Below are 27,604 nucleotides of genomic sequence, written 5' to 3' on the forward strand. Positions count from 1 at the left end.
GTGCCTCTGGAATTTAGGGGTGCCATCAGGACTACTTTGGGTAATCATTAGTGTATAGACTTCCAAATTATGTCTCCAGCTTAAACATCTCCCCTGAATTTCAGACTTTAACATTGTACCACCTACTCAGCATCTCCACTTGGGTATCCAGTAGACACCTCAGGCTTAATAGTTGCAAGATGAAAACTCCTGATCATCCCCCAAATTTCCCCACACCGTCTTTCCTGTTTAAGTTAATGGAAACTCTGTTTTCCCTAGTTGTTCTAGCCAAACTTTGGGACTCCTTCCTTTCACATTCCACATACGACCCCTCAACAGATCCTCGTGATACTGCCTCCATCAGAATTTGACCACACTTGCCACCTCCGCTGCTACTACCCTCGTCAACATCTCTCTTGTCTGAATTATTGAAGTTGCCTCCTAAATCATCTCTCTGCTTCTAACTTTGCTCCCCTACAGTTTCTTCTCCATTTGGCAATTAAGGAAATGACTTAAACCATGATTCAGATCTTATTAACTCCCCATTTTTACCCAAAGAAAGAGCTTAAATCCTTACAGTGGCCTACAAGGCCCACACAGCTGTCCCCTCATTTCCTCCCATTCCCCAACTTGCTCCTTTTGCTCCGATCACACTGACAGCTTTACTGCTTCTCAACACCAGGCAATCATCTGCCTCAGGGCTTTTGTATGTGTTCTTGTCTCTGCCCAGAATGCTCTTCTCTCAGATATCCACATGGCTTACTGTGTTATTTCTCAATGAGGCCTACCCTTCCAGTCTAATGTATAATTAATCATATATATAGGCTATATATAATCATATATATATAAATAATATATAGCCTATTACATAAGTAATAATCTATTATATAAATTATAACCCTCTCCCTTGGCATTCCTATTCCTATTCCTCTTCCCTTGTTTTATTCCATAGCATTATCCTCTTCTAATATACTGTATTCTAGTATAATATACTATATTATATAGTATACTATAATAGACGTTTAGTTCATGTCTTTATTTTTCATTATTAATCTGGATAAATGATAATTAAATTTAATTATTTGTCTCCCCAACCAGAATGTAATGCTGATATTTTATCTTTTGTATTCACTCAAATATCCCAGTACCTAGAACACCTATTTTTTTTAATTTTTTTAATTTATTTTCAGCGTAACAGTATTCAATGTTTTTGCACTACACCCAGTGCTCCATGCAATCCGTGCCCTCTCCAATACCCACCACCTGGTTCCCCCAACCTCCCACCCCCTCCCCTTCAAAACCCTCAGGTTGTTTTTCAGAGTCCATAGTCTCTCATGGTTCACCTCCCCTTCCAATTTCCCTCAACTCCCTTCTCCTCTCTAACTCCCCTTGTCGTCCATGCTATTTGTTATGCTCCACAAATAAGTGAAACCATATGATAATTGACTCTCTCTGCTTGACTTATTTCACTCAGCATAATCTCTTCCAGTCCCGTCCATGTTGCTACAAAAGTTGGGTATTCATCCTTTCTGATGGAGGCATAATACTCCATAGTGTATATGGACCACATCTTCCTTATCCATTCGTCCGTTGAAGGGCATCTTGGTTTTTTCCACAGTTTGGCGACCGTGGCCATTGCTGCTATAAACATTGGGGTACAGATGGCCCTTCTTTTCACTACATCTGTATCTTTGGGGTAAATACCCAGTAGTGCAATTGCAGGGTCATAGGGAAGCTCTATTTTTAATTTCTTGAGGAATCTCCACACTGTACTCCACAAAGTGGCTGCACCAACTTGGCATTCCCACCAACAGTGGAAGAGGGTTCCCCTTTCTCCACATCCCCTCCAACACATGTTGTTTCCTGTCTTGCTAATTTTGGCCATTCTAAGTGGTGTAAGGTGATATCTCAATGTGGTTTTAATTTGAATCTCCCTGATGGCTAGTGATGATGAACATTTTTTCATGTGTCTGATAGCCATTTGTATGTCTTCATTGGAGAAGTGTCTGTTCATATCTTCTGCCCATTTTTTAATATGATTGTTTGTTTTGTGTGTGTTGAGTTTCAGGAGTTCTTTATAGATCCTGGATATCAACCTTTTATCTGTACTGTCATTTGCAAATATCTTCTCCCATTCCGTGGGTTGCCTCTTTGTTTTGTTGACTGTTTCCTTTGCTGTGCAGAAGCTTTTGATTTTGATGAAGTCCCAAAAGTTCATTTTCACTTTTGTTTCCTTTGCCTTTGGAGACATATCTTGAAAGAAGTTGCTGTGGCTGATATCGAAGAGGTTACTGCCTATATCCTCCTCTAGGATTCTGATGGATTCCTATCTCACATTGAGATCTTTTATCCATTTTGAGTTTATTTTTGTGTATGGTGTAAGAGAATGGTCAAGTTTCATTCTTCTACATATAGCTGTCCAGTTTTCCCAGCACCATTTATTGAACAGACTTTTTTCCACTGTATATTTTTCCTGTTTTGTCGAAGATTATTTGACCATAGAGTTAAGGGTCCATATCTGGGCTCTCTACTCTGTTCCACTGGTCTATGTGTCTGGTTTTTTTTTTTTTTTTTAAGACTTTATTTATTTATTTGACAGAGAGAGATCACAAGTAGGCAGAGAGGCAGGCACAGAGAGGGGGAAGCAGACTCCCTGCTGAGCAGAGAGCCCGACGTGGGGCTCGATCCCAGGACTCTGAGACCATGACCCGAGCCAAAGGCCGAGGCTTAATCCTCTGAGCCACCCAGGTGCCCCTATGTGTCTGTTTTTATGCCAGTACCATGCTGTCTTGGTGATCACAGCTTTGTAGTAAAGCTTGAAATTAGGTAATGTGATGCCCCCAGTTTTATTTTTGTTTTTCAACATTTCCTTAGCGATTCGGGGTCTCTTCTGATTCCATACAAATTTTTGGATTATTTGCTCCAGCTCTTTGAAAAATACCGGTGGAATTTTGATTGGAATGGCATTAAAAGTATAGATTGCTCTAGGCAGTATAGACATTTTAACAGTGTTTATTCTTCCGATCCAAGAGCATGGAATGGTCTTCCATCTTTTTGTGTCTTCAATTTCTTTCATGAGTGTTCTGTAGTTCCTCGAGTACAGATCCTTTACCTCTTTGGTTAAGTTTATTCCCAGGTATCTTATGGTTCTTGGTGCTATAGTAAATGGAATCAATTCTCTAATTTCCCTTTCTGTATTTTCATTGTTAGTGTATAAGAAACCCACTGATTTCTGTACATTGATTTTGTATCCTGCCACGTTGCTGAATTGTTGTATGAGTTCTGGTAGTATGGGGGTGGAGTCTTTTGGGTTTTCCATATAAAGAATCATGTCATCTGCGAAGAGAGAGAGTTTGACTTCTTCATTGCCAATTTGGATACCTTTTATTTCTCTTAGTTGTCTGATTGCTGTTGCTAGGACTTCTAATACTATGTTGAACAAGAGTGGTGAGAGTGGGCATCCTTATCGTGTTCCTGATCTCAACGGGAAGGCTGCAGGCTTTTTCCCATTGAGGATGATATTTGCTCTGGGTCTTTCATAGATAGATTTTATGAAGTTCAGGAACGTTCCCTCTATCCCTATACTTTGAAGCATTTTAGTCAGGAACGGATGCTGGATTTTGTCAAATGCTTTTTCTGCATCAATTAAGAGGACCATGTGGTTCTTCTCTCTTCTCATATTAATTTGTTCTATCACATTGATTGATTTGCGAATGTTGAACCATCCTTGTAGCCCAGGAATGAATCCCACCTGGTCATGGTGGATAATCTTTTTAATGTGCTGTTGGATCCTGTTTGTTAGGATCTTGTTGAGAATCTTAGCATTCATATTCATCAGTGATATTGGTCTGAAATTCTCCTTTTTGGTAGGGTCTTTGCCTGGTTTGGGGATCAGGGTAATGCTGGCTTCATAGAAAGAGTCTGGAAGTTTTCCTTCTGCTTCAATTTTTTGAAACAGGTTCAGGAGAATAGGTTTTATTTCTTCTTTGAAAGTTTGGTAGAATTCCCCAGGGAATCCATCAGGTCCTGGGCTCTTGTTTTTTGGGAGGTTTTTGATCATTGCTTCAATCTCGTTACTAGACATAAGTCTATTCAGGTTGTCAGTTTCTTTCTGGTTCAATTTTGGGAGTTTATAATTTTCCAGGAATGCATCCACTTCATCTAGGTTGCTTAGCTTATTGGCATATAACTGTTGATAATAACTTCTGATGATTGTTTCTACTTCCTTGGTATTAGTTGTGATCTCTCCCTTTTCATTCATAATTTTATTAATTTGGGCTTTCTCTCTTTTCTTTTGGATTAGTGTGGCCAATGGTTTATCGATCTTATTGATTCTTTCAAAAAACCAGCTGCTAGTTTCATTGATACGTTCTACTGTATCTCTGGTTTCTACCTCATTGATCTCAGCTCTAATCTTGATTATTTCCCTTCTTATGTGTGGAGTTGGTTTGATTTGTTGTTGATTCTCCAGTTCTTTAAGATGTAGAGACAGCTGGTGTGTTCTGGATTTTTCAGTTTTTTTGAGGGAGGCTGGGATGGCTATGTATTTCCCCCTTAGGACTGCCTTTGCTGTATCCCATAGGTTTTGGACCAAAGTGTCTTCGTTCTCATTGGTTTCCATGAATTGTTTCAGTTCTTCTTTGATCTCCTGGCTGATCCAACCATTCTTAAGCAAGGTGGTCTTTAGCTTCCAGGTGTTTGAGTTCCTTCAGAACTTTTCCTTGTGATTGAGCTCCAGTTTCAAAGCATTGTGATCTGAGAATGTGCAGGGAATAATCTCAGTCTTTTGGTATCGGTTGAGTCCTGATTTGTGACCCAGTGTGTGGTCTATTCTGGAGAAGGTTCCATGTGCACTTGAGAAGAATGAGTATTCTGTTGTTTTAGGGTGGAATGTTCTGTATATATCTATGAGGTCCATCTGGTCCAATGTGTCATTCAGTGCTCTTCTTTCTTTATTGATTTTCTGCTTCAATGATCTATTTCTGAGAGAGGCGTGTTAAGATCTCCTACTATTAATGTATTCATATCAATATGACTCTTGATTAACCGTTTTCTTATGTAATTGGCTGCTCCCATATTGGGGGCATAGATATTTACAATTGTTAGATCATCTTGGTGGATAGTCCCTTTAAGTATGATGTAGTGTCCTTCTGTATCTCTTACTACAGTCTTTAGTTTAAAATCTAATTTGTCTGATATGAGAATCGCTACCCCGGCCTTCTTTTGAGGCCCATTGGCATGAAAGATGCTTCTCCATCTCTTCACTTTCAGTCTGGTTGTATCTTTAGGTTCAAAATGGGTCTCTTGTAGACAACATATGGATGGGTCCTGTCGTTTTATCCAATCTGCAACCCTGTGCCGTTTTATGGGCACATTTAGGCCATTCACATTTAGAGTGATTATTGATAGATACGTTTTTATTGACATCGTGTTACCTTTGAAGTCTTTCTTTCTGTAGATTTCTCTATATTTCTGTTCAATGCTATTCTTGGGATTTTTTTCCTCTTTTATAGAACCCCCCCTTAATATTTCCTGCAGTGTTGGCTTGGTGGTTGCATAGTCTTTTAAGCCTTGCCGGTCTTGGAAACTCTTTATCTCTCCATCCATTTTGAATGTCAGTCTTGCTGGATAAAGTATTCTTGGCTGCATGTTCTTCTCATTTAGTGCCCTGAATATATCTTGCCAGTCCTTTCTGGCTTGCCAGGTCTCTGTGGACAGGTCTGTTATTCTGATGGGCTTTCCTCTGTAAGTAAGGAGCCTCTTTGTCCTAGTGGCTTTCAAGAGATTATACCTACAATTATGATTCCTCAATTTGACTCTCAGGTGCCTTGATGTTTTTCTGGAGTGGGTGGAGACCGTTTGGCCTCTAGTACATGAACGCTGGTTCCATTCGCGAGATTGGGAAAATTTTCATGAAGAACTTGTTCCACTATATCTTCTACACTTCTTTCTTTCTCCTCCCCTTCAGGGATCCCAATAGTTCTGACGTTGGAACGTTTCATGGCATCATTTATTTCCCTGATTCTGTTTTCGTGGCTTCTAAGCTGTTTGTTCCAGGCTTCCTCCTGATCCTTTCTTTCTATCTGTTTGTCCTCCAGATCACTAATTCTATCTTCTGTTTCAGTTACCCTAGCTTTGAGAGAATTTAGATTAGATTGGAACTCATTGAGAGCATTGTGAACCTCATCCCTGGTAGCTTTCAGCTCTGCCCGAACATTGTGAACATCATCTCTGGTCGCTTTCAGTTCGGCCCTAATCAATTCCGTTTGGTCATCCATGGCTTTCTCCAACCTAGCTATTGCCTGGATAATTGTTAGCCTGAATTCTCTTTCCGACATATTGTGCATGTTGATAGCCGTTAGCTCTGTTGCAGAAGGCCCATCCTCTGTATTTTTCTTCTGTTGGGCATTCCTCCTCCTAGTCATTTTGGTGAGAGATGGCTGAATGGATGTAGCTGGATGTATCGACTGTGGTGCAGTCAGGGTGCACCCTGGAACACTTCTGAGCAATCAGAATTCCCCACCCAAACGAGAGAAAAAAGAAAAAGAAAAAAAAGAGAGAGAGAGAGACAGGAAAGAAAGCGAAGATAAAAGAGATGGTTCAGCCCAAATGGGCCCCAAGGTAAGATGTATGAAGTATACAAACAAAAACAGACAAACAAAAAGACTGATAAAAGTATATGACAAGAGGAAAAAAAAATATTATATGTATATATAAGCAAATAATGGAAGAACCTTGTCAAAAAGAACCCCAAGTGTAAGATTTATATACTATCAGGACAAACACAAAAATACAGAAACACTGGTGGAAGAAAAAGATGGGAGAGTGGTTATAAATTCTCAGTGTGGGCGAGGAAGGTTGTTTTGATTCTTCCTGGATGTATCTTGATATCTTTGTTAAAGGACTCAACTTTCCTAAGATAAAGGCGGATTAAAAATTGGTTTACCTATAGGGGTAGCGTTGATTGAGGAAAGGGGATTACCTTGAAGTTTAACTCTATATGAATATTAGAAAATAAAAGTTAAAAAGGAATAAACTAGACTAAACTAAACTAAAATTTAAAAAAAAGAAATTAAAAAATAGAAATGCAAAAGAAAAACACAGGTGTATGTATCAAAAAGTTCAGGTTAGAAGGTTATTATGGAATCTGATGTACTGGACATCTCACTGTGATGGTAAATAGGTTAAAAAATTATCTATATAAAAAAAATGAGCCAGAATAGTGGGAACGAATTAAAAATAAAAGTTGTCCTATGAAGTAGTGGTGGTTGTTCTCTTGTCTTTTTTTTTTTTTTTTTTTTTTTTCCTGGTTGGTTTTCTTGGGGAGGGGTCTGCTGCCATGTGGGTTTTCAGTCAATGATGTTCTCTGAGTTAAGTCCTCCTGCCCCCCTCAAGGGGGTGGGCTCTGAGGAAACCGGTTTTTTCAGGCTTTTGTTCTCTGGAGGTTTTTATGTTTGTTCACTTTTTTTTTCTCTCTCTCGCCTTGACTGCTTTTGCTGGGTTTTGTAGGTTTAGAGGAAAGCATTCTGCCCCCTGACCTCCCTCTCAGAGAGAAGCCTCAGTCTGGCTGCAGAGCCCAAGTAAATTCCCTCTTGGTCGCTGGCAGAGCAGGTTCTGAGTCGCGGTCCCTGGGGACGCAGGATTTTTTGCTTGTACCCAAAACCATGGCAGCAGCAGCTGTCTGGGCAGCTCACCGCCAGAGAGGTTCCAAGCAGCGATCGCACACTGAGATTTTCCCGCTGGCCCGGGCTGGGAGTGCCTGGTCTTTCCGGGTCCGAGAGCACCAGGCTGGTTCCTGTGCGCACCTCTCTCAGGGGAGGGCGCAGGGCGCGACTCGGACTCTGATAGCACGGCAGGGCACTCGTGTACTCGTGTGGGGACTGCAAAAAGGCTGTGCTTCTGCCGGCTGGCGAGGCTCCCAGCCCCTCACGGGAGCCGGACCCCACGCGCTCTCAGGCGCGCTGGCGGCCCAGGGACCAAGACCTGGTTTCTCCGCCGCACTCTCTCTGGCTCTGCACCATGGGTGGCTGCCCTGGGTCTGGGGACTTAAGCCCCTCTCCCTAGGCACCCCAGTTCCCACAATCCCCCCCCCCACCATGATCCTTTGCTCTTTTTGAGTGCTTTCTACCAGACTCCAAGTTAATGCTGGTCCCCAGACGCAGGGCACTCTCCTATTAGGGCTGTTACTTTCCAATGGGTTGCCTCTGGTGGCTCCCTCCCCCTTTTGTTAATCTTCCGATATCAGGCCGACATTCCCACTCCACTTTACCTGCCCACTGGCGTCTTCTGCTCCTGTAGAGATCCAGACGTGTGTAATTCTGATCTCAGGCTGATTTCGTGGGTGATCGGAGTTCTTTGGAAGGTAATCAGCTCACTTTAGGGTACAGGTTGAAAGGGCGCCTCCTCCTACTTCCCCGCCATCTTGTCTCCCCCCTCCCCCAGAACACCTGTTGAATGAATTGATAGTATTTAAAGTAGAACTTAAAGCTTTTCTTCTGTTTTTGTGAATTTTACCTGCATAGGTATTCACTCATATGAAACGGCAGATATACAATGTTCTTTATTAGAGTGTTGTTTGAAATAGCAAAAGATTGGAAGCTATCTAAATGTCTTTCAGTAAATCAGTAGTTAAATTATGATGTATCTATAGAATGGAAAAGGTATTCCTGAAAAAAGATGAAGATTCCTTGTACACTACTATAGAATGATTTCTAAGACACAAGTGAAAAAGAGCACAGTTTCAAACAATGTGTATAGTATACTACCATTGTTTAAAAAGATAGCCTATGCTAATTCTGGAAGGACCCACATAACTAAAGACAGTGGTTTCTCCAAGGAAAGAAACTGCATGACTAAGGAACAAGGGTGGGTAGGAGGGAGGGAGATTTTGCATTGTACACACTTTTGTCCCTTTTGAAATTTGAACAGATGAATTTAGTGCCATATAAAATAATTTAAAAAAACTGTAAATGCCATGGGACCAGCTGAACTTACCTAGGAGAGAATGTAGGTAGAGACCACAGAAGGGAAGAGGGCTTCTCATAATAACTGTGTAATGCACAAGAAAGTAGTAAAATTTGTTATTAAGCTTTGAAGAAACTGTTATTCAGAAAGAGTTAAGGGACTTACCTCGGGTCATTCACCCAGTAAATTTCCAAGTTCGAATTTTCTGCTTATTCCAAAATGGTTTCAGTTCCTGGGCCTGTTTAATTTCCTAGGTATTTACAATGGCCCTCTGAGCCCCTATTCTAATAACCATTCTCCTCAGGCTTCTCTTTGCCAGGTTTTTGGATTCTGTCTGCCACTTGCCCCATCTGTCATCCCTTGCCTCAAACAGGTACAGAGTGTGCATATCCTTATACATTTTGATAGTATCTACCACTAGGAAAGCCAAACCAGTCCAGGACGCAAATAAAAAGTCAGCCTCTGTGCTACTCCCTCTAGGAAATACCTGACAAGTCAAATCGCATACCACAATATTTTGATAACAAGGCCCGTATTCGCCCCCTGGCACCAGGAAGCCACACCAGGCACATCAGCCTCTACCCCAAAGCTGCTGCCACAGCACTGAAAGATAAAAATGGTAGTTCAGTGGACAGAAACACCACAAAGCTCTCACACTGAATTTCAGCAACCTGTCTCTTTATTAACCAGTCCCCTCCTTGCTCTAAACTTTGGGTTAGATTCCAGAGTTTCAAAAAAGTTGGTTCTGTCAGTCTTTCCCAACTAATGGTTGTTTCAGTAGAGGGATTGATTCTTTAGGCCTTGTCCTGCCATTTTCCATGGCACGGCTCCCCCAGTCTCTTCCTAGTCTTCTAATATTTTAGGCCTCTCCACCTCCACCAAAGACACACAAGCGCACACACTGGGAGCATTATGGTAGCAATTTGATATCTACAGCATTTTCTAGTTTGTCTTTTTACTGAATTATGTCTTATCTACTATCGCAGTTTTGTTCACTTACGCCTTGCCACAGTTCAATCCGAGTGCACTTATATTCACTTGTTCCTATCCTGAATGACATATTACAGTAGTAGATGTAAGTTTTTAACTGTAAAATATACATAACATAAAACTTACCATTTTAACTATTTTAAAGAGTAAAATTTGGTGCTATTAATTATGTTCACAATGTTATACAACCATCACTAGTACTAGTTCCAGAACTTTTGCATCCTCTTAAATAGAAATCCTATAACCCATTAAGCAGGTACTTCCCATTCCACCTCCCCTCTGCTCCCCTCAGCAACCACTAATCCACTTCCTGTTTCTGTGGATTTGTCTATAATGGGTATTTCATGTAAGTGGAATCATACAATTAGTGATCCTTTGTGTTTGGCTTCTTTAACTGATCATAACTTTTTCAAAATTCATCAATATTTTAGCAAATATTGCCACTTCTTTCCTTTTTATTGCCAGATAATACTTTATTATATAGATATATCACACGTCTTCTATTTGTCAGATGGTGAGTTGTTTTTGAGTTGTTTCCAGTTTGACTATTCAAATAATGCTGTTGCGAACATTTGTCTGTATTTTTTCATGTGGACATATATTTCGACTTGTCAGAGAATGAGATATATACTTTAGAGTAAATAGCTGGGTCACAAAACATCCTTAATTTTTAACATTTTAAAGAACTTCCAAGCTACTTTTCAAAGTAGCTATATTAACCCATTAATAATGTATGAAGTTTCTGATTTCTCTACCTTTTCTCTATAATAAAGCTTGTTATCGCCTGCCTTTTTATTTTTAGTCATCCTAGTGGATGTGAAGTGGGATCATTGTGATTTCAGTCTGCATTTCCCCAATTAATAATGATATTGAACATCTGTTCCTGTGGTTGGTGGCCATTTGTATATTTTCTTTGGACTAATGTCTATTCAAGTCTTTTGCCAATGTTTTCTTCATGTTGTGTTTATGTTGATTTTTAACAGTTCTTTATATGTTCTGGATACTAGAATCTTATCAGATATATAGTTTGCAAATATTTTCTCCCATTCTATGGGTTGTCTTTTTACTTTTCTTGATAATATCCTTTAATACCCAAAAATGTTTACTTTTGACAAGTTTCATTTATCTATTTTTAGTTTTGTTGCTCATACTTTGGGCATCATCTTTAAGAAACCATTACCAAGTAGGAGATACAACATCCCTTCCACTTTGAAAATAAACAATGTTAAAAAAACAAATGTTGGAAAAAAAGGGAGAAACCATTGTCCAATTCCAAGGTCATGAAGTTTTCATTTCTGGTTTTTGTAAGGTTTTTTTTGTTGTTGTTTTTTGTTTTTTTTTACAATTTTAACTATTAACTTTAGGTCTTTGATCCATTTTGAGTTAATTTTTGTATATGGAATGAAATAAAATTTTAACACCTTTCATTTACATGTAGATATACAGTTGTCCAACACCTTTTTTTAAAGAGATGTTAAAGATATTCTTTGTCCAGTAAATAGCCTTGAAAATCAGTCTATCATAGGTATTTGGGTTTATTTCTGAACTCTCAGTTTCATGTCTCTTCGATGCTTTAAATTTTTCAGTTATCATCGTTTTGTTTTTGTTAAAATGTAAGTTACTTATTTTCACTCCCCTTCTAACAGTTAGGACACATTCCATTCAAATCCAAATGATTAATTACAAAAGTGATTCTGGTGGTTAGGATAGAGAGGAGGAAGAAATGTCCATCCTCCCTCTCTTTGACACTGTCTTTCCTGCACTGCTGTTAAGAACGGATTGCTTTAAGTTATCTCCATCAAGATGAATGCCTGTTTTTCAGTTTACAGTTCTGTATTTCCAAACACAAAGAGTTTAATCTACACAGAAGAATTACTGTATGGTTTTGTATTTGACTTGTCTTTTCCATACATGAGGACACTATTTTGAAAAATCTAAAGATTCAGATGGTGAACATTCTATTCTGTCATTCCTTGATTTGCTTTTTAATCTTACGTTCCCTTAAAGTATTGACATTTTTGTTTATACTTTTGCTTAAAAATTGCTGTGGCAGCTGGTCACAGCATAAACTGATACAGAACCAGAACAATGACCAGTTTCCCTAGCAACAAGCTCTCCACATCAAGACAAATCCCTTCTGGCTCTGTCCCCCGAGTTGATTCAGACAGCCCTCTCTGGAAAACATGGCAGGAGGGATCGGGTCACAAAGCAGAATCCAGGGTTGGAGTGTCCATCAATGACTATAAGGAAAGAGAAAGAAAACTGTGAAGAGAAAAGACAATGAGAATTCTCCTTATAAGTAAAAAGAGGTTGCAAGTGAGGTGGAAATGATGTATACCCACAATCAGTATTTTTATTTTGATAATAGATTGGTAATGAATATTATTTGGCTAACCACTTAATCAGTTGTTGGCTTATATTAAAGTAGACTCTTCTGGTTCTTTCCCTGGTTTTCCAATGCTGTCTTGTTAGTTTCCCTTTCCTTTTACTTCTATATTAAAGTGCAAAATTGTTAAGTCCCAGCTCTTAGCCCTTTGCTCTTTTTCTGTTTACTTTCTCAATTATGTCAATTTTGCTGAGAATACAATAATTAAGTGTAGCTCTTCATGTCCAAATTTGTATTAGCTAAGCTACATTGTGCTTATTTATTTTATTTATTTATTTTTTTAATTTATTTATTTGACAGATAGAGATCACAAGTAGGCAGAAAGGCAGGCAGAGAGAGAGGAGGAAGCAGACTCCCCGCTGAGCAGAGAGCCTGATGCGGGGCTCGATCCCAGGACGCTGGGATCATGACCTGAGCCGAAGGCAGAGGCTTTAACCCACTGAGCCACCCAGGCGCCCCCATTGTGCTTATTTTAAATAACATTCCTGTTTAATTGAACTAGTAGCAGTAGCAATAATTCCAGTTTATGTAAATGACATTCTAGAAGCCTTTCCATGGTCCCTCACCAAGCCCTGTGTGTTGGGCCCAGAACTCTAAGTGTACTCTCATTGTACTTCTCCTGCCATCCTGGCAGTGTTATGGCAGAAATAAGTAAAAGTACACTCCTTTTGGCTTATTCAACATGCTGATTTTTGCATGTCATTATTACAGATGTTGATGACCTTCCTAATGCTAAGTTATACTTAAGGAATACATAAACAGGAGAAACTGGTGTTTTAAGGGGTATCTTCCTTTTACTTTTTGTTTTTTCTTAATCATAGTTACTTTCAGGTTTTAAAAAATTTAGGCCTCAAATAGAGTTATCACAATTGAAACTTTTTTATGCATCTTTGTTATATCATTTTTTGAAACTTTGTGCTGATAGGACAGTGTTTTAAAAATATTTTCAGCTATCATTGCTAATGGCAGCCACCCTATGCAGTGGAAATAAATCTGAGTAAATTTTACATTTCATTTGGAAAAAGGAGGCTTCATCAGAATGTGCCCTGGAAATGTTTACTTACAAGATACATTGCAGTTCTTAATCTATTTATCTCTAGTAAGTATGGATATTTATTGTAATAAATTTGGCAAAACTAAATATATTTACATATATTCTCTCAATATAGGGCATCACGTTTGACGAATTCAGGTCATTTTTCCAGTTTTTGAACAACTTGGAAGACTTTGCAATAGCCTTGAATATGTATAATTTTGCAAGTCGTTCTATAGGGCAAGGTATGTAATCATCTTTCAAAACTTAAAAGCAAAAAATAATCCTATGTTGTTTCTAGGGACTTTGACAACAAATTAATGAGACATTTCATATTAGCCATCAAGTTGCCTGAAAGTGTGGTATCTATTTCGATGGGAAATCTATTTTCTCCACGCAGAGTTTAGCGAAATTTGCTAAATTTTTCCGTTAACCTTGTAACTGGCCTTCATTTCCTGTTATGGGGAAGAGCTAATGATGCTTATAAAGATCCAAGAGGAAGAAACTTCATGGCCACTGGTAACATTGAGGGATATGTGTCTACTTATAAAAGAGCCACTGGGCCATGCCCAAACATCATCACAGGATGAGATTTATATTTCTGATTTTATCCCCAATCTCTGCTGACTCAGAAACCTGAATGTTGCCCCCAGAGTTCCCTCTGCTGTGGACATACATTAATCAAGTTTTATGAATAATATATAAAATCGAATGTTGACTTTGCTTAATTTACAAAGTAATACAGCTGTTGTAGAATTCAGAATGCTGTCGTCCTCACAACCAGCTCATTCTTGCCCTATAGACAGACTAACAAGTCCAGTCCTTTTTCTGGGACTCTGTGGCTGTGACCACTTTCCCTTCCTTCATGGACCATGTCCTTTTATAATACTCTTGCTACATGAGGACTTTCTATTTGTAGGTCTTTGAGGTAATTTTACCTGTGTCTGCTCTAATCTAGTAAATGCTAATATCCAAGTTTAAATCTCAAAGGACAGTCTTGTTATTCCCGAGTGCTGGGGTGAAGCCAAACTATAGCCCCTAAGTGCTAATTAAATTATCTCTGTCCCCAAAACATAGATATTGAATCTCTCACTTGGCTTCATTCATGAATGAATGAGTTAGAGAAATCCGAAAATTATTCCTGTCCCATCCTTTGCCTAGTACAGATGTTCAAACAAGGCTTCCTCTCAACTCAACCTACTTTAGTGTTTTCACACCAAAATTCTGGGAGCCCCGCTTTCACAGACCAGCATTTATTGCCATGATAAACCCAGTAGTCAACCTTGAGAAGAAAAACAAGTCAGCATCTGCTTACCTAGTTCAGAATGGAGAGTCACTCTTTTACATTATGTTACTGGGAATGAAGGAAATCAAATGTGTGCTCCTGCAGGTGTAGGAATAAATGTATCTTTCTTTGCTGTTGTGACTACCAGCACTTTCATTCAGATTTTAACTTCTCAAAAGGACTATTACCGTAGCCACCTCTGTGGTATTCCTGCCATTATCCATTTTCCTCTCTAATGTTTCCTAGACAACTCATAGAATAATCTTTCTAAGACATAGACCTTTCCTGTGACATGCCTGCTATGGAAACTCTTCAGTTCCACAAGCTGACCCCATCCATCCCTCATTGCTCAGCTCCCAAACAAATCGCAGACTTTCCTAATCACCGCTCTTCTCTCTCCTTCCCTACAACTCCACACCACAGACAGAAGTGATCACTCAGGTCCAAATTCTCATACACTTTGTTAATATTTGTGTGGTCTTGTGTTGTGGTTATTTGGGCAGGTGTCTCATCGCCCATCTGAACTGTAAGTTTCTTGATAACTTATTCTCTTAATTTCTAAAGTGTCTGTCACTGATAGTAGGTGCTCATTAAACATCCACTGACTATGAATACATTTATTAACCTAAGGTACAGCTACTTCTTGGTCCTTTTAATTCAGACCACAAAGTTTTCTGTTCCTGAAAGATAGCATGATTAATGAAGATTCATGTGTTACCTCAGGTCATGACCCATGTTTAGAAAAACTTTTATAACCTTTTCAGCAATTAACACATTATAAAAATAATGTTAACTATTTACTTCTTTTCTGTAACATTTATCTAGATGAATTTAAGCGTGCTGTCTATGTAGCTACTGGCCTCAAACTTTCACCACATTTAGTGAACACAGTCTTCAAGATTTTTGATGTTGACAAAGATGATCAATTAAGTTATAAAGAATTTATTGGAATTATGAAAGACAGACTCCATCGAGGATTCCGGGTAAACCAATAAATTTGAAACCTGTTGATATCCTTTTTAAAAATTGAAGAAGGAAAAAAACTCCATCTAAGTTTCAAAAACAATTTATATAAATTTTTAAGGATATAAACATGAAATGTTTCATTTAAAAACAAAAAACATAAGGTCATACTTATTTTCCAAAAACACTTTGAGGTGATAAAAGGTAATGCTTTTTAAAAATATAAATCAGTTTGAATTTCAGTAACTTATTTTCATATTCAATTAGTTTAATGTCTCCATCTCAGTTTGTGGGGAGAAATGTTGCCAGATATTGTTTGATTGATTCATTGAGCACACAGGCAGTTCAGACTTGGTACTCTGCAAAGAAATAGCATGATTCTCATTTTACATGACGGACATTTCCACTTAGCAATTCAAGGCTCTTAAGTCACTACATCTTCAGTACTTTAAATGGAAAACAAGGTAAAAAAAAAAATAACTTTGTTTTGTCTGTTGAACTGGTTTTTCTCCTGTTAACACCTTATACTGAAAATTACTAATGATTTTTTTCTCAGAAATATGTTTTAAATAATGAAATATAGCATAAGTCAACAAATGTTTACACATTTAACATATTTGTGAATGTGTCACAAATGGAAAAAGAAAAATTTTTCTATTAACAGCTAGAATATTCAGTCTTCTCTCTTTGGTAAGAATACCCCTAAGTATTATACATCTAAAAAGATAAAAAGTTACATATAACAAAAAAAAAAATCAAGATTCATCTGAAACCATGTTTTTAAAGGTTTTTTAATGATTTTTTTAAAAATCCAAACTGTTGGTACAGCTACTGTGTGTGTACTTAACTGCCACCTAGCGGTCATTTGTTGACATGGGTGACTGATGGTGCAAATACCTGAAAGGGTATTTTTGCTAAAAATTTTAGAGTAGCAAGATCGAATTAAAATATAAATTATCCTATAAGCCTCTGACACTGTATTTCTCTCTCAAATGTTGTGTGTTTTTATTTTTGCTTTATGTATTTATTGTATACCTGTAGCCGGTAACATTCTATTTACATTTGTATACTTTTTAACCCTCTGTTCTACAGGGTTATAAAACAGTGCAGAAGTATCCCACTTTCAAGTCCTGTCTAAAGAAGGAACTTCATAGCAGATAAGTATGTTAGTGTCTCTGTTTGTCTATATTTGTTCAGTAACAAAGGAAGGATAATAATCTATTTTTCTATCATGACATTTAGGAAATCGCTGAAAGAAATAGACTTACAACTTGTTTTTTTATTTTTAGGCCACTAATTCAATTTACATATTACTCTTCTAATGATTTTAGACCATTATTTAAGAATTAGTCATTACAACAAAGCACTGGTTTGCTACTATTAAGCCGTGATCCAGAAATGAACTAGAATAAATACTCCTCTGACTGGAATTCTCTTGGAGTATCTTGAAAGAAAAGTTTTCTATTCAGCCTACAGTTTTGTATCTGAGCAGATACAGTAGAATGAATCCATGTAGGATTTTTATCATCTAGGACCATTAGCATCTAAGGAATATCAGTTACTGTTCTATAGGATCATGTCCCAACATTGGCTGTAATAATAGCAGGTAACTTTTTAGAGTTATTTGAGGTGTCTGGCCCTGTACGAGGTGTTCCTCATGTAGTATCACAGATAGATGTCCCATTTTACAGCAGGGAAGATAAAGACGTAGTGAGTAATTTACCCAAGATAACTTGCTAGTCAGTGGCCCACTAGGATTTGAGCCTCATTCTGTCTGACGGCAAGACCATCTTATTTATTAGTTACTGAACTATAACCGTACAATGCAATAGTTGAGGAAGATGCAGGAGATTCATTCAGTTTATGTCAACCAGAAGAAATAACTCAAATTTGCTGCTGATCTCCAGAATGAGAAGTTTGCTTTTCCTTTTCTCTTGTAAAACTCTATTGTAGCTATAAAATTTTGGTTGATTGTGGGTACTGATTAGTTAGGTCTGGACAGTGAAGGTTTTGTCCATTTATATATGCCTGCAAAAATGTATATTTCTTGCTATTTCTCTTGAGCTTGAAACGTTTGGATTTGTCTATAGCAATATTTCCCAAAGTGGGTCCATAGGATATCAATGTGTATTATTCTAAAAAACAAAAAAGCTGCTTAGTCAAATAAGTTTGAAAAATACCACAATAAGCATGGTTCAGTAGGTTTCTTCCCCCTTACAACTTACCAGATCTTAATATGCCACTATTTACTTGTCTCTGTAAGAGAACACCAGGTATCCACTATTTTGCAAAGCTTTCAGATCTCATGTTTTATGGAACTCATTTGGGTCTAAAATATTTAGAGGCAAGTAGGCTTATTTACCTGTCTAAGGTGGTAACTGCTGAGTGAACAAAGAAGTCAGGTCTTCGTCTCTATTTGAAGGAGCTTTATATTCCCTATAAAAACTTAAGCTAACATTAAAACAAAATAGGACCCTATCATTTGTTCATTTAGGTAGCATTCCCAAGCATGTAATAGTACATAGACCGTTAGAGAAAAACAACATTTCTTTTAGACCTTTATAATACCAAAGGTAAAATAAGTTACTAAACAAAATACTCAACTTTTAAGTTAAAGGAAATATTTTATGTTAAGTCTTTGAATATTATATTTTCCATCGAGTGTTTTTATGATGTATCTTACTGTTTCACACTAATATTGTAAGAATAGTTGATTAATGCCATCACCTCTTGGTTTCATCCTAAATAAATATTGGTGTGTGTGTACACATATATACATGTATATATATATATATGTTTTTTTTTTTCATTAGGTACTTCCAAGGCAAAGTTTTAAAGATTATTATCTACACGACGATGCAGGCAGCACAGATTTTAGTGAGGCAAGCAGGTCTGAGATCAGAACCCGTAGAAATGAAGGAAAAGATGAAATGTTAATTCTGATTTGTCTTGACTGAATTCTTGAACATAAGACACATAAAATACATCTTCTCACTAACTATACCTGTTATGTGTTACCAAGTTGAGCTTTTGCCTTGAGTTACTGAACTCTGTGTACTTTTTCATTCCCTTCAGAGGTATGTAGATACTTCCAATGACTATGTAAGAATGTATTTTAAATATTTTTTTATTTATTAGACATTTCCTCATTTCAAAATAACGTATGACTCCTGGAATCTAGATCCCTTAAAAATGAACAGCAACAACATATTTTCTTTGGTTTTGGACTGTGAACTTATTTTCAGAAAATGAGTATTCCCTGAGATTTATTTTAGGACCTTTAGAATTGTTCATAAATTCCCATTATTACCAAGTTTTTAATTACATTAAAATAATTTCGAAAAACAAATAGAAATTAAGCTACTATATAATATACTGTGATGGTTTACGTTGTACTTTTAATGTTTAAAAGTACTTAACATATATTACGTGAATCATATAAAGTTTTTGTTCATTTACCAAAGTCATCAGAATGTCTGGTATTCTTGTATATAGTAAGGAAATTTAAAATGTAGATTTTTTTTTTCCCCCTCCAAAAAGTCACATCTTGCTGGTGGAAACAGTAGCATTTGTGGCAGCCATCCCTGTCGTTGCCGTTATGGTCTTGTACACACTGCTGCTCCTGACCACGGATGGCAGACTTTCATAACACTAGTCGGAATAGTCTCCTGCAGCTTTGTGAGTTACTGCGTAGTGTTAGCCCTATAGTGAGTACTATATGACACAAATATAAAATGGTTTAGAAGAGTGATGTATATATTTGGTAGAAGTTAGTATTTTTTTTTTTTTTTGTGAAAGGACCACATGCAGAAGTGATACCAGACAGCCAGTAATAAAGAATAATTTAAGTGTAAGTCATTGTTTCAAAACAATATGACTTAAAGAGAAAAGAAAAGCTTTCTAGTAAGAAACAATATTAGACTTTCACATGGAGAAAATAATTCGATAGTACTTAATGGAAGTCTGTTCACTTAAAAAGTGTAGTTTATAAAAGAATACTGTACAAAAATAAAAGAATGAATTTGTTAATATATTTATATGTGGAATATAAGTTCATTTATCTTCTTTTCTAAGATGTATTTAATGTAAATTGTACATACTCCAACTATTACCTTGCTTTTGCCTATGAAAATAGGAAATACTTTGTTTGTGTAAGTTATTAATGTGAAATTGATAGTTCTGCATCCACCCATTTATAAAAAGTAATGTTATTCCCAAGAAAATGTTATTAACGTTGACTATGTATTTGTTAAACTTTTTACATTCTTTATCTGGTATTATTTATTACATTGCTATAGAAATATATGATTCATAGATTTTAAGATTCCATATCATATAATAATTTAATTCCACATGCTTTGAAGGGTTGATTCAATTGATTGACTAAATGAAAGTGCCAACCCACTCATTTTAACATGCCCCAAGGTCTGTTTTACCTTACACTGGATGTTCTCAATATTAATTATTTGCTATCCAGCATAACTGAAAAAAATGCAATTTACTTTTATCTTTAAGTTATATTATCTTGCCTACATGGAGAAATTGCTATTGAGAACAGTTCTATAAATAGAGATTTAAAAATGAACTAGCTCATTAAAATTCTTTATAATTCTGTCACTCTCCCAAGGCATATCACATATGCAGTCTTTTTTGCTTTTCATTGTAGATGAATATTTCTCTATAAGGCTGCAGCATAATATTAAAATGGGAATAAATAAAATATTCTGATAAAATGAGAAAGAGTAGTAAATTCAGTGATTCCCTCTGTATTATCATTGTTGAACTTTATCATCTATAAAATGGGAGGTGAAAATCTCTTACTGGATTGTTGTTTACATCGATTAAAAAAATGTTAATGCTTTGAAAATATTAACAGACTAAATATATGTATGCTGGGATTCTCAAGATTTCCTTCTATAAATTATTCTGGGGAAACATGAAGCTAGACCTAAATTTTAGTATCGTACTCTCTACAGAAAGTCTACATGTTAAAAGGTTTATGCTATTTCTCAGAATCATTTCATATTAAATTCATTTAACTTAAGTTTATTGTTCTTATTATAAGGTATGATTGTAAAGCAACCTGTTGTACATTCTTAAATTATCTTAAAATTACTATACCTGCCCTTGAATAGAGCAACTTAGTACTTAGTTTTTATGTATATCTGTGGATTGATGTCTTTCTGAAAAATGTCACCTCCGAACATTGAAAACTTTTGTTGATAACCAAACCTTTTATCTTAGACCCTCTGGTATAGCAATACATGCCAGTGAGATTAATCTCATCGGTATTTGAATAAATGTAAATAAATTACAGAGCCACAAGCTTCTCAAACTGTAAAATAGGAATTCATATATTATAGAATTTTAGTTGTGCTGGAAAGCTTTTCAGAAAGTTTCATGTGATTTAACGTAATATCAGTTTTGCTTTACAGAAGTGATTGTTTAAATGTCTTATAATAATAAACCAGCACTACAACAGATCTTGCTTTACTCATGTTGGTACTTGGTAGGCATCATTTTACTAAGACAACTCCTACTCTTTTATAGCTATATATTAACATTTTACATAGTGCTTTTACTTCCATAGGCTGTAAAAATATGAATTGTATAATATTCACTAATGTTAAAATAAAAATTCTAAGTGATAAGAAAGTGTTGTGGGGTTTTTTTTTCTTTTAATTGGGAGCATTTTTACTTTTTTAGTAGCTCATGAAATAATTGTGTGTCCTGCAATCAGTCACATCTTATATTCTGTGAAATACTGTAAATGACAAAAACCAATGCAAAGATATAATTTTCTCTATCTTTATAATTATCATTAGATCACAATCAGTATTTTTGGCAGACATCTTAAAAACAGGAATATACCTACAATTGTGACTATGGGCACATAAATATACAATGCCGAGAGGAAATAAAAACATTATTATGAAAGTTTTCTGGAAAAGATAAATTTTGTCCAGTGTTGTAAAGGAAGAGAAGGACAAGTGATTATGGGAAACAGGATAGAGAAAGTAAAAGAATGGGGAAGGGATCTGAATGAGGAAAGATTTTTAAAGTTGCGATTGATTAGGGGTGCCTGAGTGGCTCAGTCAGTTAAGTGGTTAAGCATCTGCCTTCAACTCAGGTCATGATCCCAGGACCCGCATTGAGCTCTCTGCTCAGTGGGGAGCCTGCTTGTCCCTCTGCCTGCCACTCCCCCTGCTTTGTGCTCTCTCTCTCTCTCTCTACTCCCTGTCAAATAAATAAAAAAATTTAAAAAATAAAATGGACAGTTTTTAGAAAAATAAAGACATGCGAGTTAAATCAACAATGACAATATATCCTTTCCCATATCAGACGGAAGAGCTGGAATGGTTTGGAATACATGGTGTTGGTTAAGGGTGTATGGCAATTACTGGGGAGACCGTACATTTGGGTGCATCTTTGGATGCACTCAAAGTTCTGACCTAGAATTTTACTTCTGGAATTGTAATATCCCAATACATGTATTGATAAATTTGCATACCAACAAATACATCTACAAAATGACACTGTATGTAACTATGAAAAAGAATGAAGTCTGCTCATCATGCTGATCTGAAATGATCCGCAAGATATTTTTATAGGAGCACAGCAAGGTACAGAAGAATCTACAATATGCTGTTTTAGTTCAAAACACACTTGCAGGGTGCGCCTGGGTGGTTCAGTGGGTTAAAGCCTCTGCCTTCTGCTCAGGTCATGATCCCAGGGTCCTGGGATCGAGCCCCGCATCGGGCTCTCTGCTTGGCGGGGAGCCTGCTTCCTCCTCTCTCTCTCTGCCTACTTGTGATCTCTGACAAATAAATAAAATATTTAAAAAAAAAAAAAAAACACACTTGCATTGCATAGAATTATATTTTAATGTATCTTTATCAAAGTTATATGTACGTATTTCTGAAAGTCAAAGAGCTCTAGAGGGTTCAAATAAAACCAGCATCTCTCTTCCCCTCAACCCTCATTTCTGTTTCTCAGAGGCAATGCCACTTTCTAAACTTGTAGCAGTTTCTCTTGATACTGCCTATTTCAGGATAATATGTTATATAGATATTGATTGATTGATTTAATTTTTTAGATTACGGACCGTTGACTTCCTACAAAGGAAGATGGGGATTTGGTTGTCTTACACAATCCCCCTCCAAGATGGACATTTCCCCTTCCCCATCCTTTTTATATAGTTTGAACATAATTTTGGTGAAATCAATTATGGCATCATCAATTATACTTCCTTTCTTATACATCTTCTTACTTTCATTGGTTAAAATTTTCACCTTTTCTGTTTGCTTAATTTTTTGTGAACTTCTCGTGTACTTACACATCACTAATTCATCCCCAGACTCCTCTCCAGAACTAAACATCAGTTAATATGTAAGTTTTTAATCATAATTTTAGAAATGCCTCCTGGGGCTCTCGTTCCATCTACAAGGGTTGTTTTCTAGTCCTGGTGCAGAATGTCCGCTGGTGTGGGGGGTGGGGGAGGCGGGAGTAGTGTTGCCGGAGGGAGCTTGAGACCTAAAGGCTTTATAAACAGAATTTCAGTCCATCCTATTGACAGTGCCAGCTGCAGAGGTATCTGGATCCTTCCATTCTTAAGTGTTTCAGGAACTCTGCAGGGTCAATCTGCCTCTCTCAGGGTGTCTTTCTTTTGCAGGCATTTAAGTTCTCCTTGATAATTACTGCTGGTCCTGAGATTTGAAAATTTTGTGCCTATACTGTTGTCTCTGAGAAAGAAAGCCATGCTTTTCTCTCATTTTGTATGGTTTCAAGAGGGAATGAGAAAAATTTGTGTCCAAAACAACATATTTAACCTCCTTACTTAGAATCTATCTGGAAGTACCCATACGGAACTGAACACGGTCATCTGCGGGGATGGGGCTGTAGGTCTATTTAATGAAGGGGACCATAGCTCATATATTTAATGAGCTGTTACTGGGCTGTTTTGGTGTTTTTACCATGTGTTTGCTTATCTTTTTCAAGAAAAGCACATTTTTCAAACTCAGGATCTCAGTTCAGAAAAAGTCGGGATAAATCATGAAAGTCAGGCGCTGGGTAGATTTATTCACCAAATCCAGAGGAGTCAGGTAACTTTTTGAAGTGGACAGAAGTGGTTTAAAAAAAAAAAAAATGTAATGGTGATTGTGAATTTATGGACCATCATATATTTCAGCTTGGATGGCAGGGATAGGAAAGGGATTAATTGATAAAGGAATGGTGGTAGAAATAAATCGGTAGATTTAAAAATTGAAGACAGTGGCTATACTCTCACAAAACATATTTTGGTGATGTTTACCATAAGAGACAAAGAACTGAACTTGATTATTAGTCTAATTCAGTATGGCACTTTCAGTCCCATATTTTCAACGATGAAGCAAGTAGATTAGTCTACTAGCAGATTTTAAACTGAGATGAAATGAGTTTAGGAATGAAAAACAATAAACATTTGTCATCTATGGCATATAATGCTTTACACTTTGCAAGCTCTAGGTGTTATAAGAGTTAAAGATTCAAGCTGGAAAATCTACCAAAAAAAAAAAAAACACTGAAAATCTATACTTTTTTATGTCATTGCTCTTTGGTGCTAAGAGGTTCTCAAGAAGGTGAATATCTTATGTACCGTTTGTGCTGTAATATTTTATTACAGTGAGTGTACAGAAGATTAGCTGTTTCAAAGATTCTTTTGAAATCAGATTGCACATCAAAACTGCATTGTGCCCTGCTAAGTAAGCAAATTTAAGAAAGAGGAGAAGGTGATGTCAAGACTTATTGCAAAATGAACAAATAAAGGAAAAAGATTTGCTTGGTGTTTAGCCTATTAAGGCATAGCCAAATGTCAGGCTTCATTTGTCAACTTAAATATGTTTTTCTAAAACTTACAAAGATTCAGTCTATGGTAAGTATCCTTTAGCTGCTATTTGGCCTTGAGAAATTAAGCCACACAAAAGTACTAACTAGATTATACTAAGAACTCAATTTCTCAGTGATTATTTACCACATAAATATGTACATTAGTAATTCAGATACAGATATTTGTTGACTTCTTCATTATTTTCCTGATTATAAAATTAACACATGTGTTTTTGTTCCCCAAGACTTGAGATTTTAGGTCAGAGATAAACTTCTCTTCCACAATAGCTATACCACCAAAAATACAACACACACAAGCATTTCAATCTCCAGGGATTTCTCCCTTCCAAAAAAAAGAGGCAAAAATAAATTTTTAAAAATCCATGAGTTGAACCTCAGGGAGCCAGGATGAAGATGAGCTAGCTTGTAGCCTGAACTGTACTTGCTGGAAATAACCAGGAACATAGGGAAGAATCCCAGGCTGGAGCTACGGAGTTCGGAGTTCGTAGGGGCTTGAAACTAGCATAATGGGGGGCCTGCAGGCTTTGTGAAGGGGGAGGATTGCCCTGAGGCCAGAATTCTCTACTGACAGCATCTGAGCAGACTGAACCTTGAAACAGCAGTCAGGAGGAGAACCTGAATCTTAGACCCCCTCTTCTGAGCTAAAATCTTCAAGAAGGTCCTGAAGGGTCCTGAGACAAGTATACACACACAGAGAGAAACACTGGCTAAAGCAGAAGAAACCATCCAATGAGATGCTCAGAGATTACAGACAAGCATAACCTCGTAAAGACTACCAAACCTAGATAAAGCCAGCCACTAAGAGTGAGAATGAACAGACAGCAAATCAGACCCCAAAGAATCAGATGTTGGGACTAAATACAGAATGCATAAGAGCTACTACGTATGGAAGACACTATGGAATTACAAAAACAGTTTAAAAAAATAAACCCATTGGTATCAAACAGATACACTTACCAGATCGAATTTCTAGAAATAAAATATTTAATTGCTGAAATCAAAACCTCAATTAAGAATTGTGGGTCCAACCATGACTGAAACTAGTAGCAGACATATCCTTCTATCATAAACTACAACAGTGTCCAATAAACACTTCAGGGCTTTGATCCTTGAGAGAAAGATACCAGTGTGCTGACCTCTGTATTCACTCACTTTCTTGCCCTGGGAACACTTTCCAAACTGCAGCAGAGGAACGTGAAGCCCAAACATAAAAGAAAAGTTGCGTGAGGCAGAAGAAATGAAACCAGAGTTGAGACTAGCTCAGGTGGTGGGAATCTGTGGGACAGAGGACCAGAGAAGAGGGTGCTGTGCAGAGGAGGTGCTCCAGAAACCTGCAGAGGGAAACTGAAGTCTTTGAATACTAAGGGCACATAAGCCAGTCAAGACTCCAGGACGCATGGCAGAAAGCAGTGACTGGAGGTCACACAGCCCTGGGATATATCTGAGTTCAAATCAGTCAGGGTGTGAAGGCCCCACTGAACAACCCAAGAAGAGAGACACGCCTGAAGAGGAAGGCTACAATAGAGTAAGAGTGATTCTAGACCCATCCCAATAAAACCCAAAATAAATCTATAGCAGGCACAAGCTGATCTGCCCGTATAGTTACCACCAACCAAAACAAAATTCAGTACTCTTCAAAGAAAGATGACAAAATCTGTATTTTCAATTACGTAGTAGCCATGATATTAGACAAATACTATCTATGTACACTAAGCAGGAAAACGTAACCCTTAGCCAGAGGTAAAATAGATCATAGCGACAGACCCAGTAGTGCCCCAGATGTTTGCATTAACAGATACAAACTTTAAGGGCGCTTAGAAATACGTTGGAGAGTTCAAAGGAAAAGACTTTTTGGAGAGGGCTCAGCTTGGACTCACCGGATGGTGAAGATACTGAGCTGCTTCTTATGTGGGACTTGCTGGAAGTCTCTGGGGTCCCGGGGAAGACCGTCTACATAAAGGTTGAGTCCTCCACCATCTCAGAGTCCTCTGTGAGCTTTGGAGCTCGTCAGGTGCCAGGACTGCTGCTGGGGACTGGGCACAGCTCGAACCAGGATCTGGGGCAGCAGCCTTCTGCAGGAGACCAGCAGACTTAGAGGAGGCTCTGGAATTCCAGGGTGGAAGGTGGGATGTAGGAGCAGCGATCTGGGCTGGGGCAGGGTCCCATGCTATCTGGGAATCTCAGACATACCACAACTGCCTGAATTGAGCGCTGGTGAAGGCAGGCAGTCACCAAATCCCAGAGGAAACTGTAGCCTGCAGGAACTTAGCACTAGAGAGACCATGCAGAGAACAGGCTGGAGGCAAAGTGCACTCTGGAAGCCTAGAGTGTGAGCCATACCAGAACCGGGAAGAGAAAAATCCCTTCCTCCTCCACGGTCCTTCTAGGACCCTCCTCTGACAATGTTTAACACCAGGCTGGCTGGCAAATGAGAAACATTTGCAAAAACCCATCTTTGCTATTACAGAGTAGGGCAAAAAGGGTGAATTTGGAGCTAAAAGGAAATTGATAAGGACCATGATCCACCCTTTGACCCCTCAGCTTTCCATGCAATGTCTACACACTCGGAAATGCCAGACAACAATGTGATGACTCTATAAGAGCCCAACAATCACCAGATACACCACGGTGGCGATGTCAATTACCCCTCAAAATCTGCTGAATATTCTGTTGCCTGATGATTAAACTGTAAAATTAACTTCTAACAGTCTGTATAGAAATATTTTTAATGGAAAAGAAAGAGAAGATGGATATTGTTTACATATACCGTTAAGCACATATGATATGAAGCAAAAGGAAGGGGCACTTGGTTGGCTCAGTGGGTTAAGCGTCTGCCTTCAGCTCAGGTCATGGTCCCTGGGTCCTGGAATCAGATCCCAGTCAGGCTCCCTGCTCAATGGCGGGGTCTGCTTCTCCCTCTGCCTCAGGCTCCCCTTGCTTATGCTCTCTCACTTTCTCTGTCAAAAAATAAGTAAAATCTTAAAAAAAAAAAAAAAAAGGAAAAGGAAAATATGAAAAGTAACTATAACCATTTCTGTAACTGGTCACAAAGTCCTAATTGTTCTCTATGGCTTCCTTCCTTTTTCCACCATCCATTCTTTATTTATCCAACTTCAGC

General features: G+C 37.6%; 1 protein-coding gene across 1 annotated transcript in view; it reads left to right on the plus strand.

Annotated features, from left to right (window-relative positions):
- Positions 1–21,216, plus strand: part of LOC111144599 (mitochondrial calcium uptake family member 3) — a 125,463-nt gene extending 104,247 nt beyond the window's left edge. The window contains exons 12-15 of the mRNA XM_022498976.1: positions 13,489–13,597; positions 15,463–15,620; positions 16,693–16,761; positions 18,414–21,216. Coding sequence (XP_022354684.1) covers positions 13,489–13,597; positions 15,463–15,620; positions 16,693–16,761 — 336 coding nt within the window. The 3' untranslated portion in view covers positions 18,414–21,216. The remainder of the gene's footprint in view (positions 1–13,488; positions 13,598–15,462; positions 15,621–16,692; positions 16,762–18,413) is intronic.
- The last annotated feature ends 6,388 nt before the right edge of the window (positions 21,217–27,604 follow it).

This window comes from Enhydra lutris, unplaced genomic scaffold, assembly GCF_002288905.1.
Source record: "Enhydra lutris kenyoni isolate GAN:26980312 unplaced genomic scaffold, ASM228890v2 scaffoldscaffold11, whole genome shotgun sequence".
Classification (NCBI taxonomy): domain Eukaryota; kingdom Metazoa; phylum Chordata; class Mammalia; order Carnivora; family Mustelidae; genus Enhydra; species Enhydra lutris.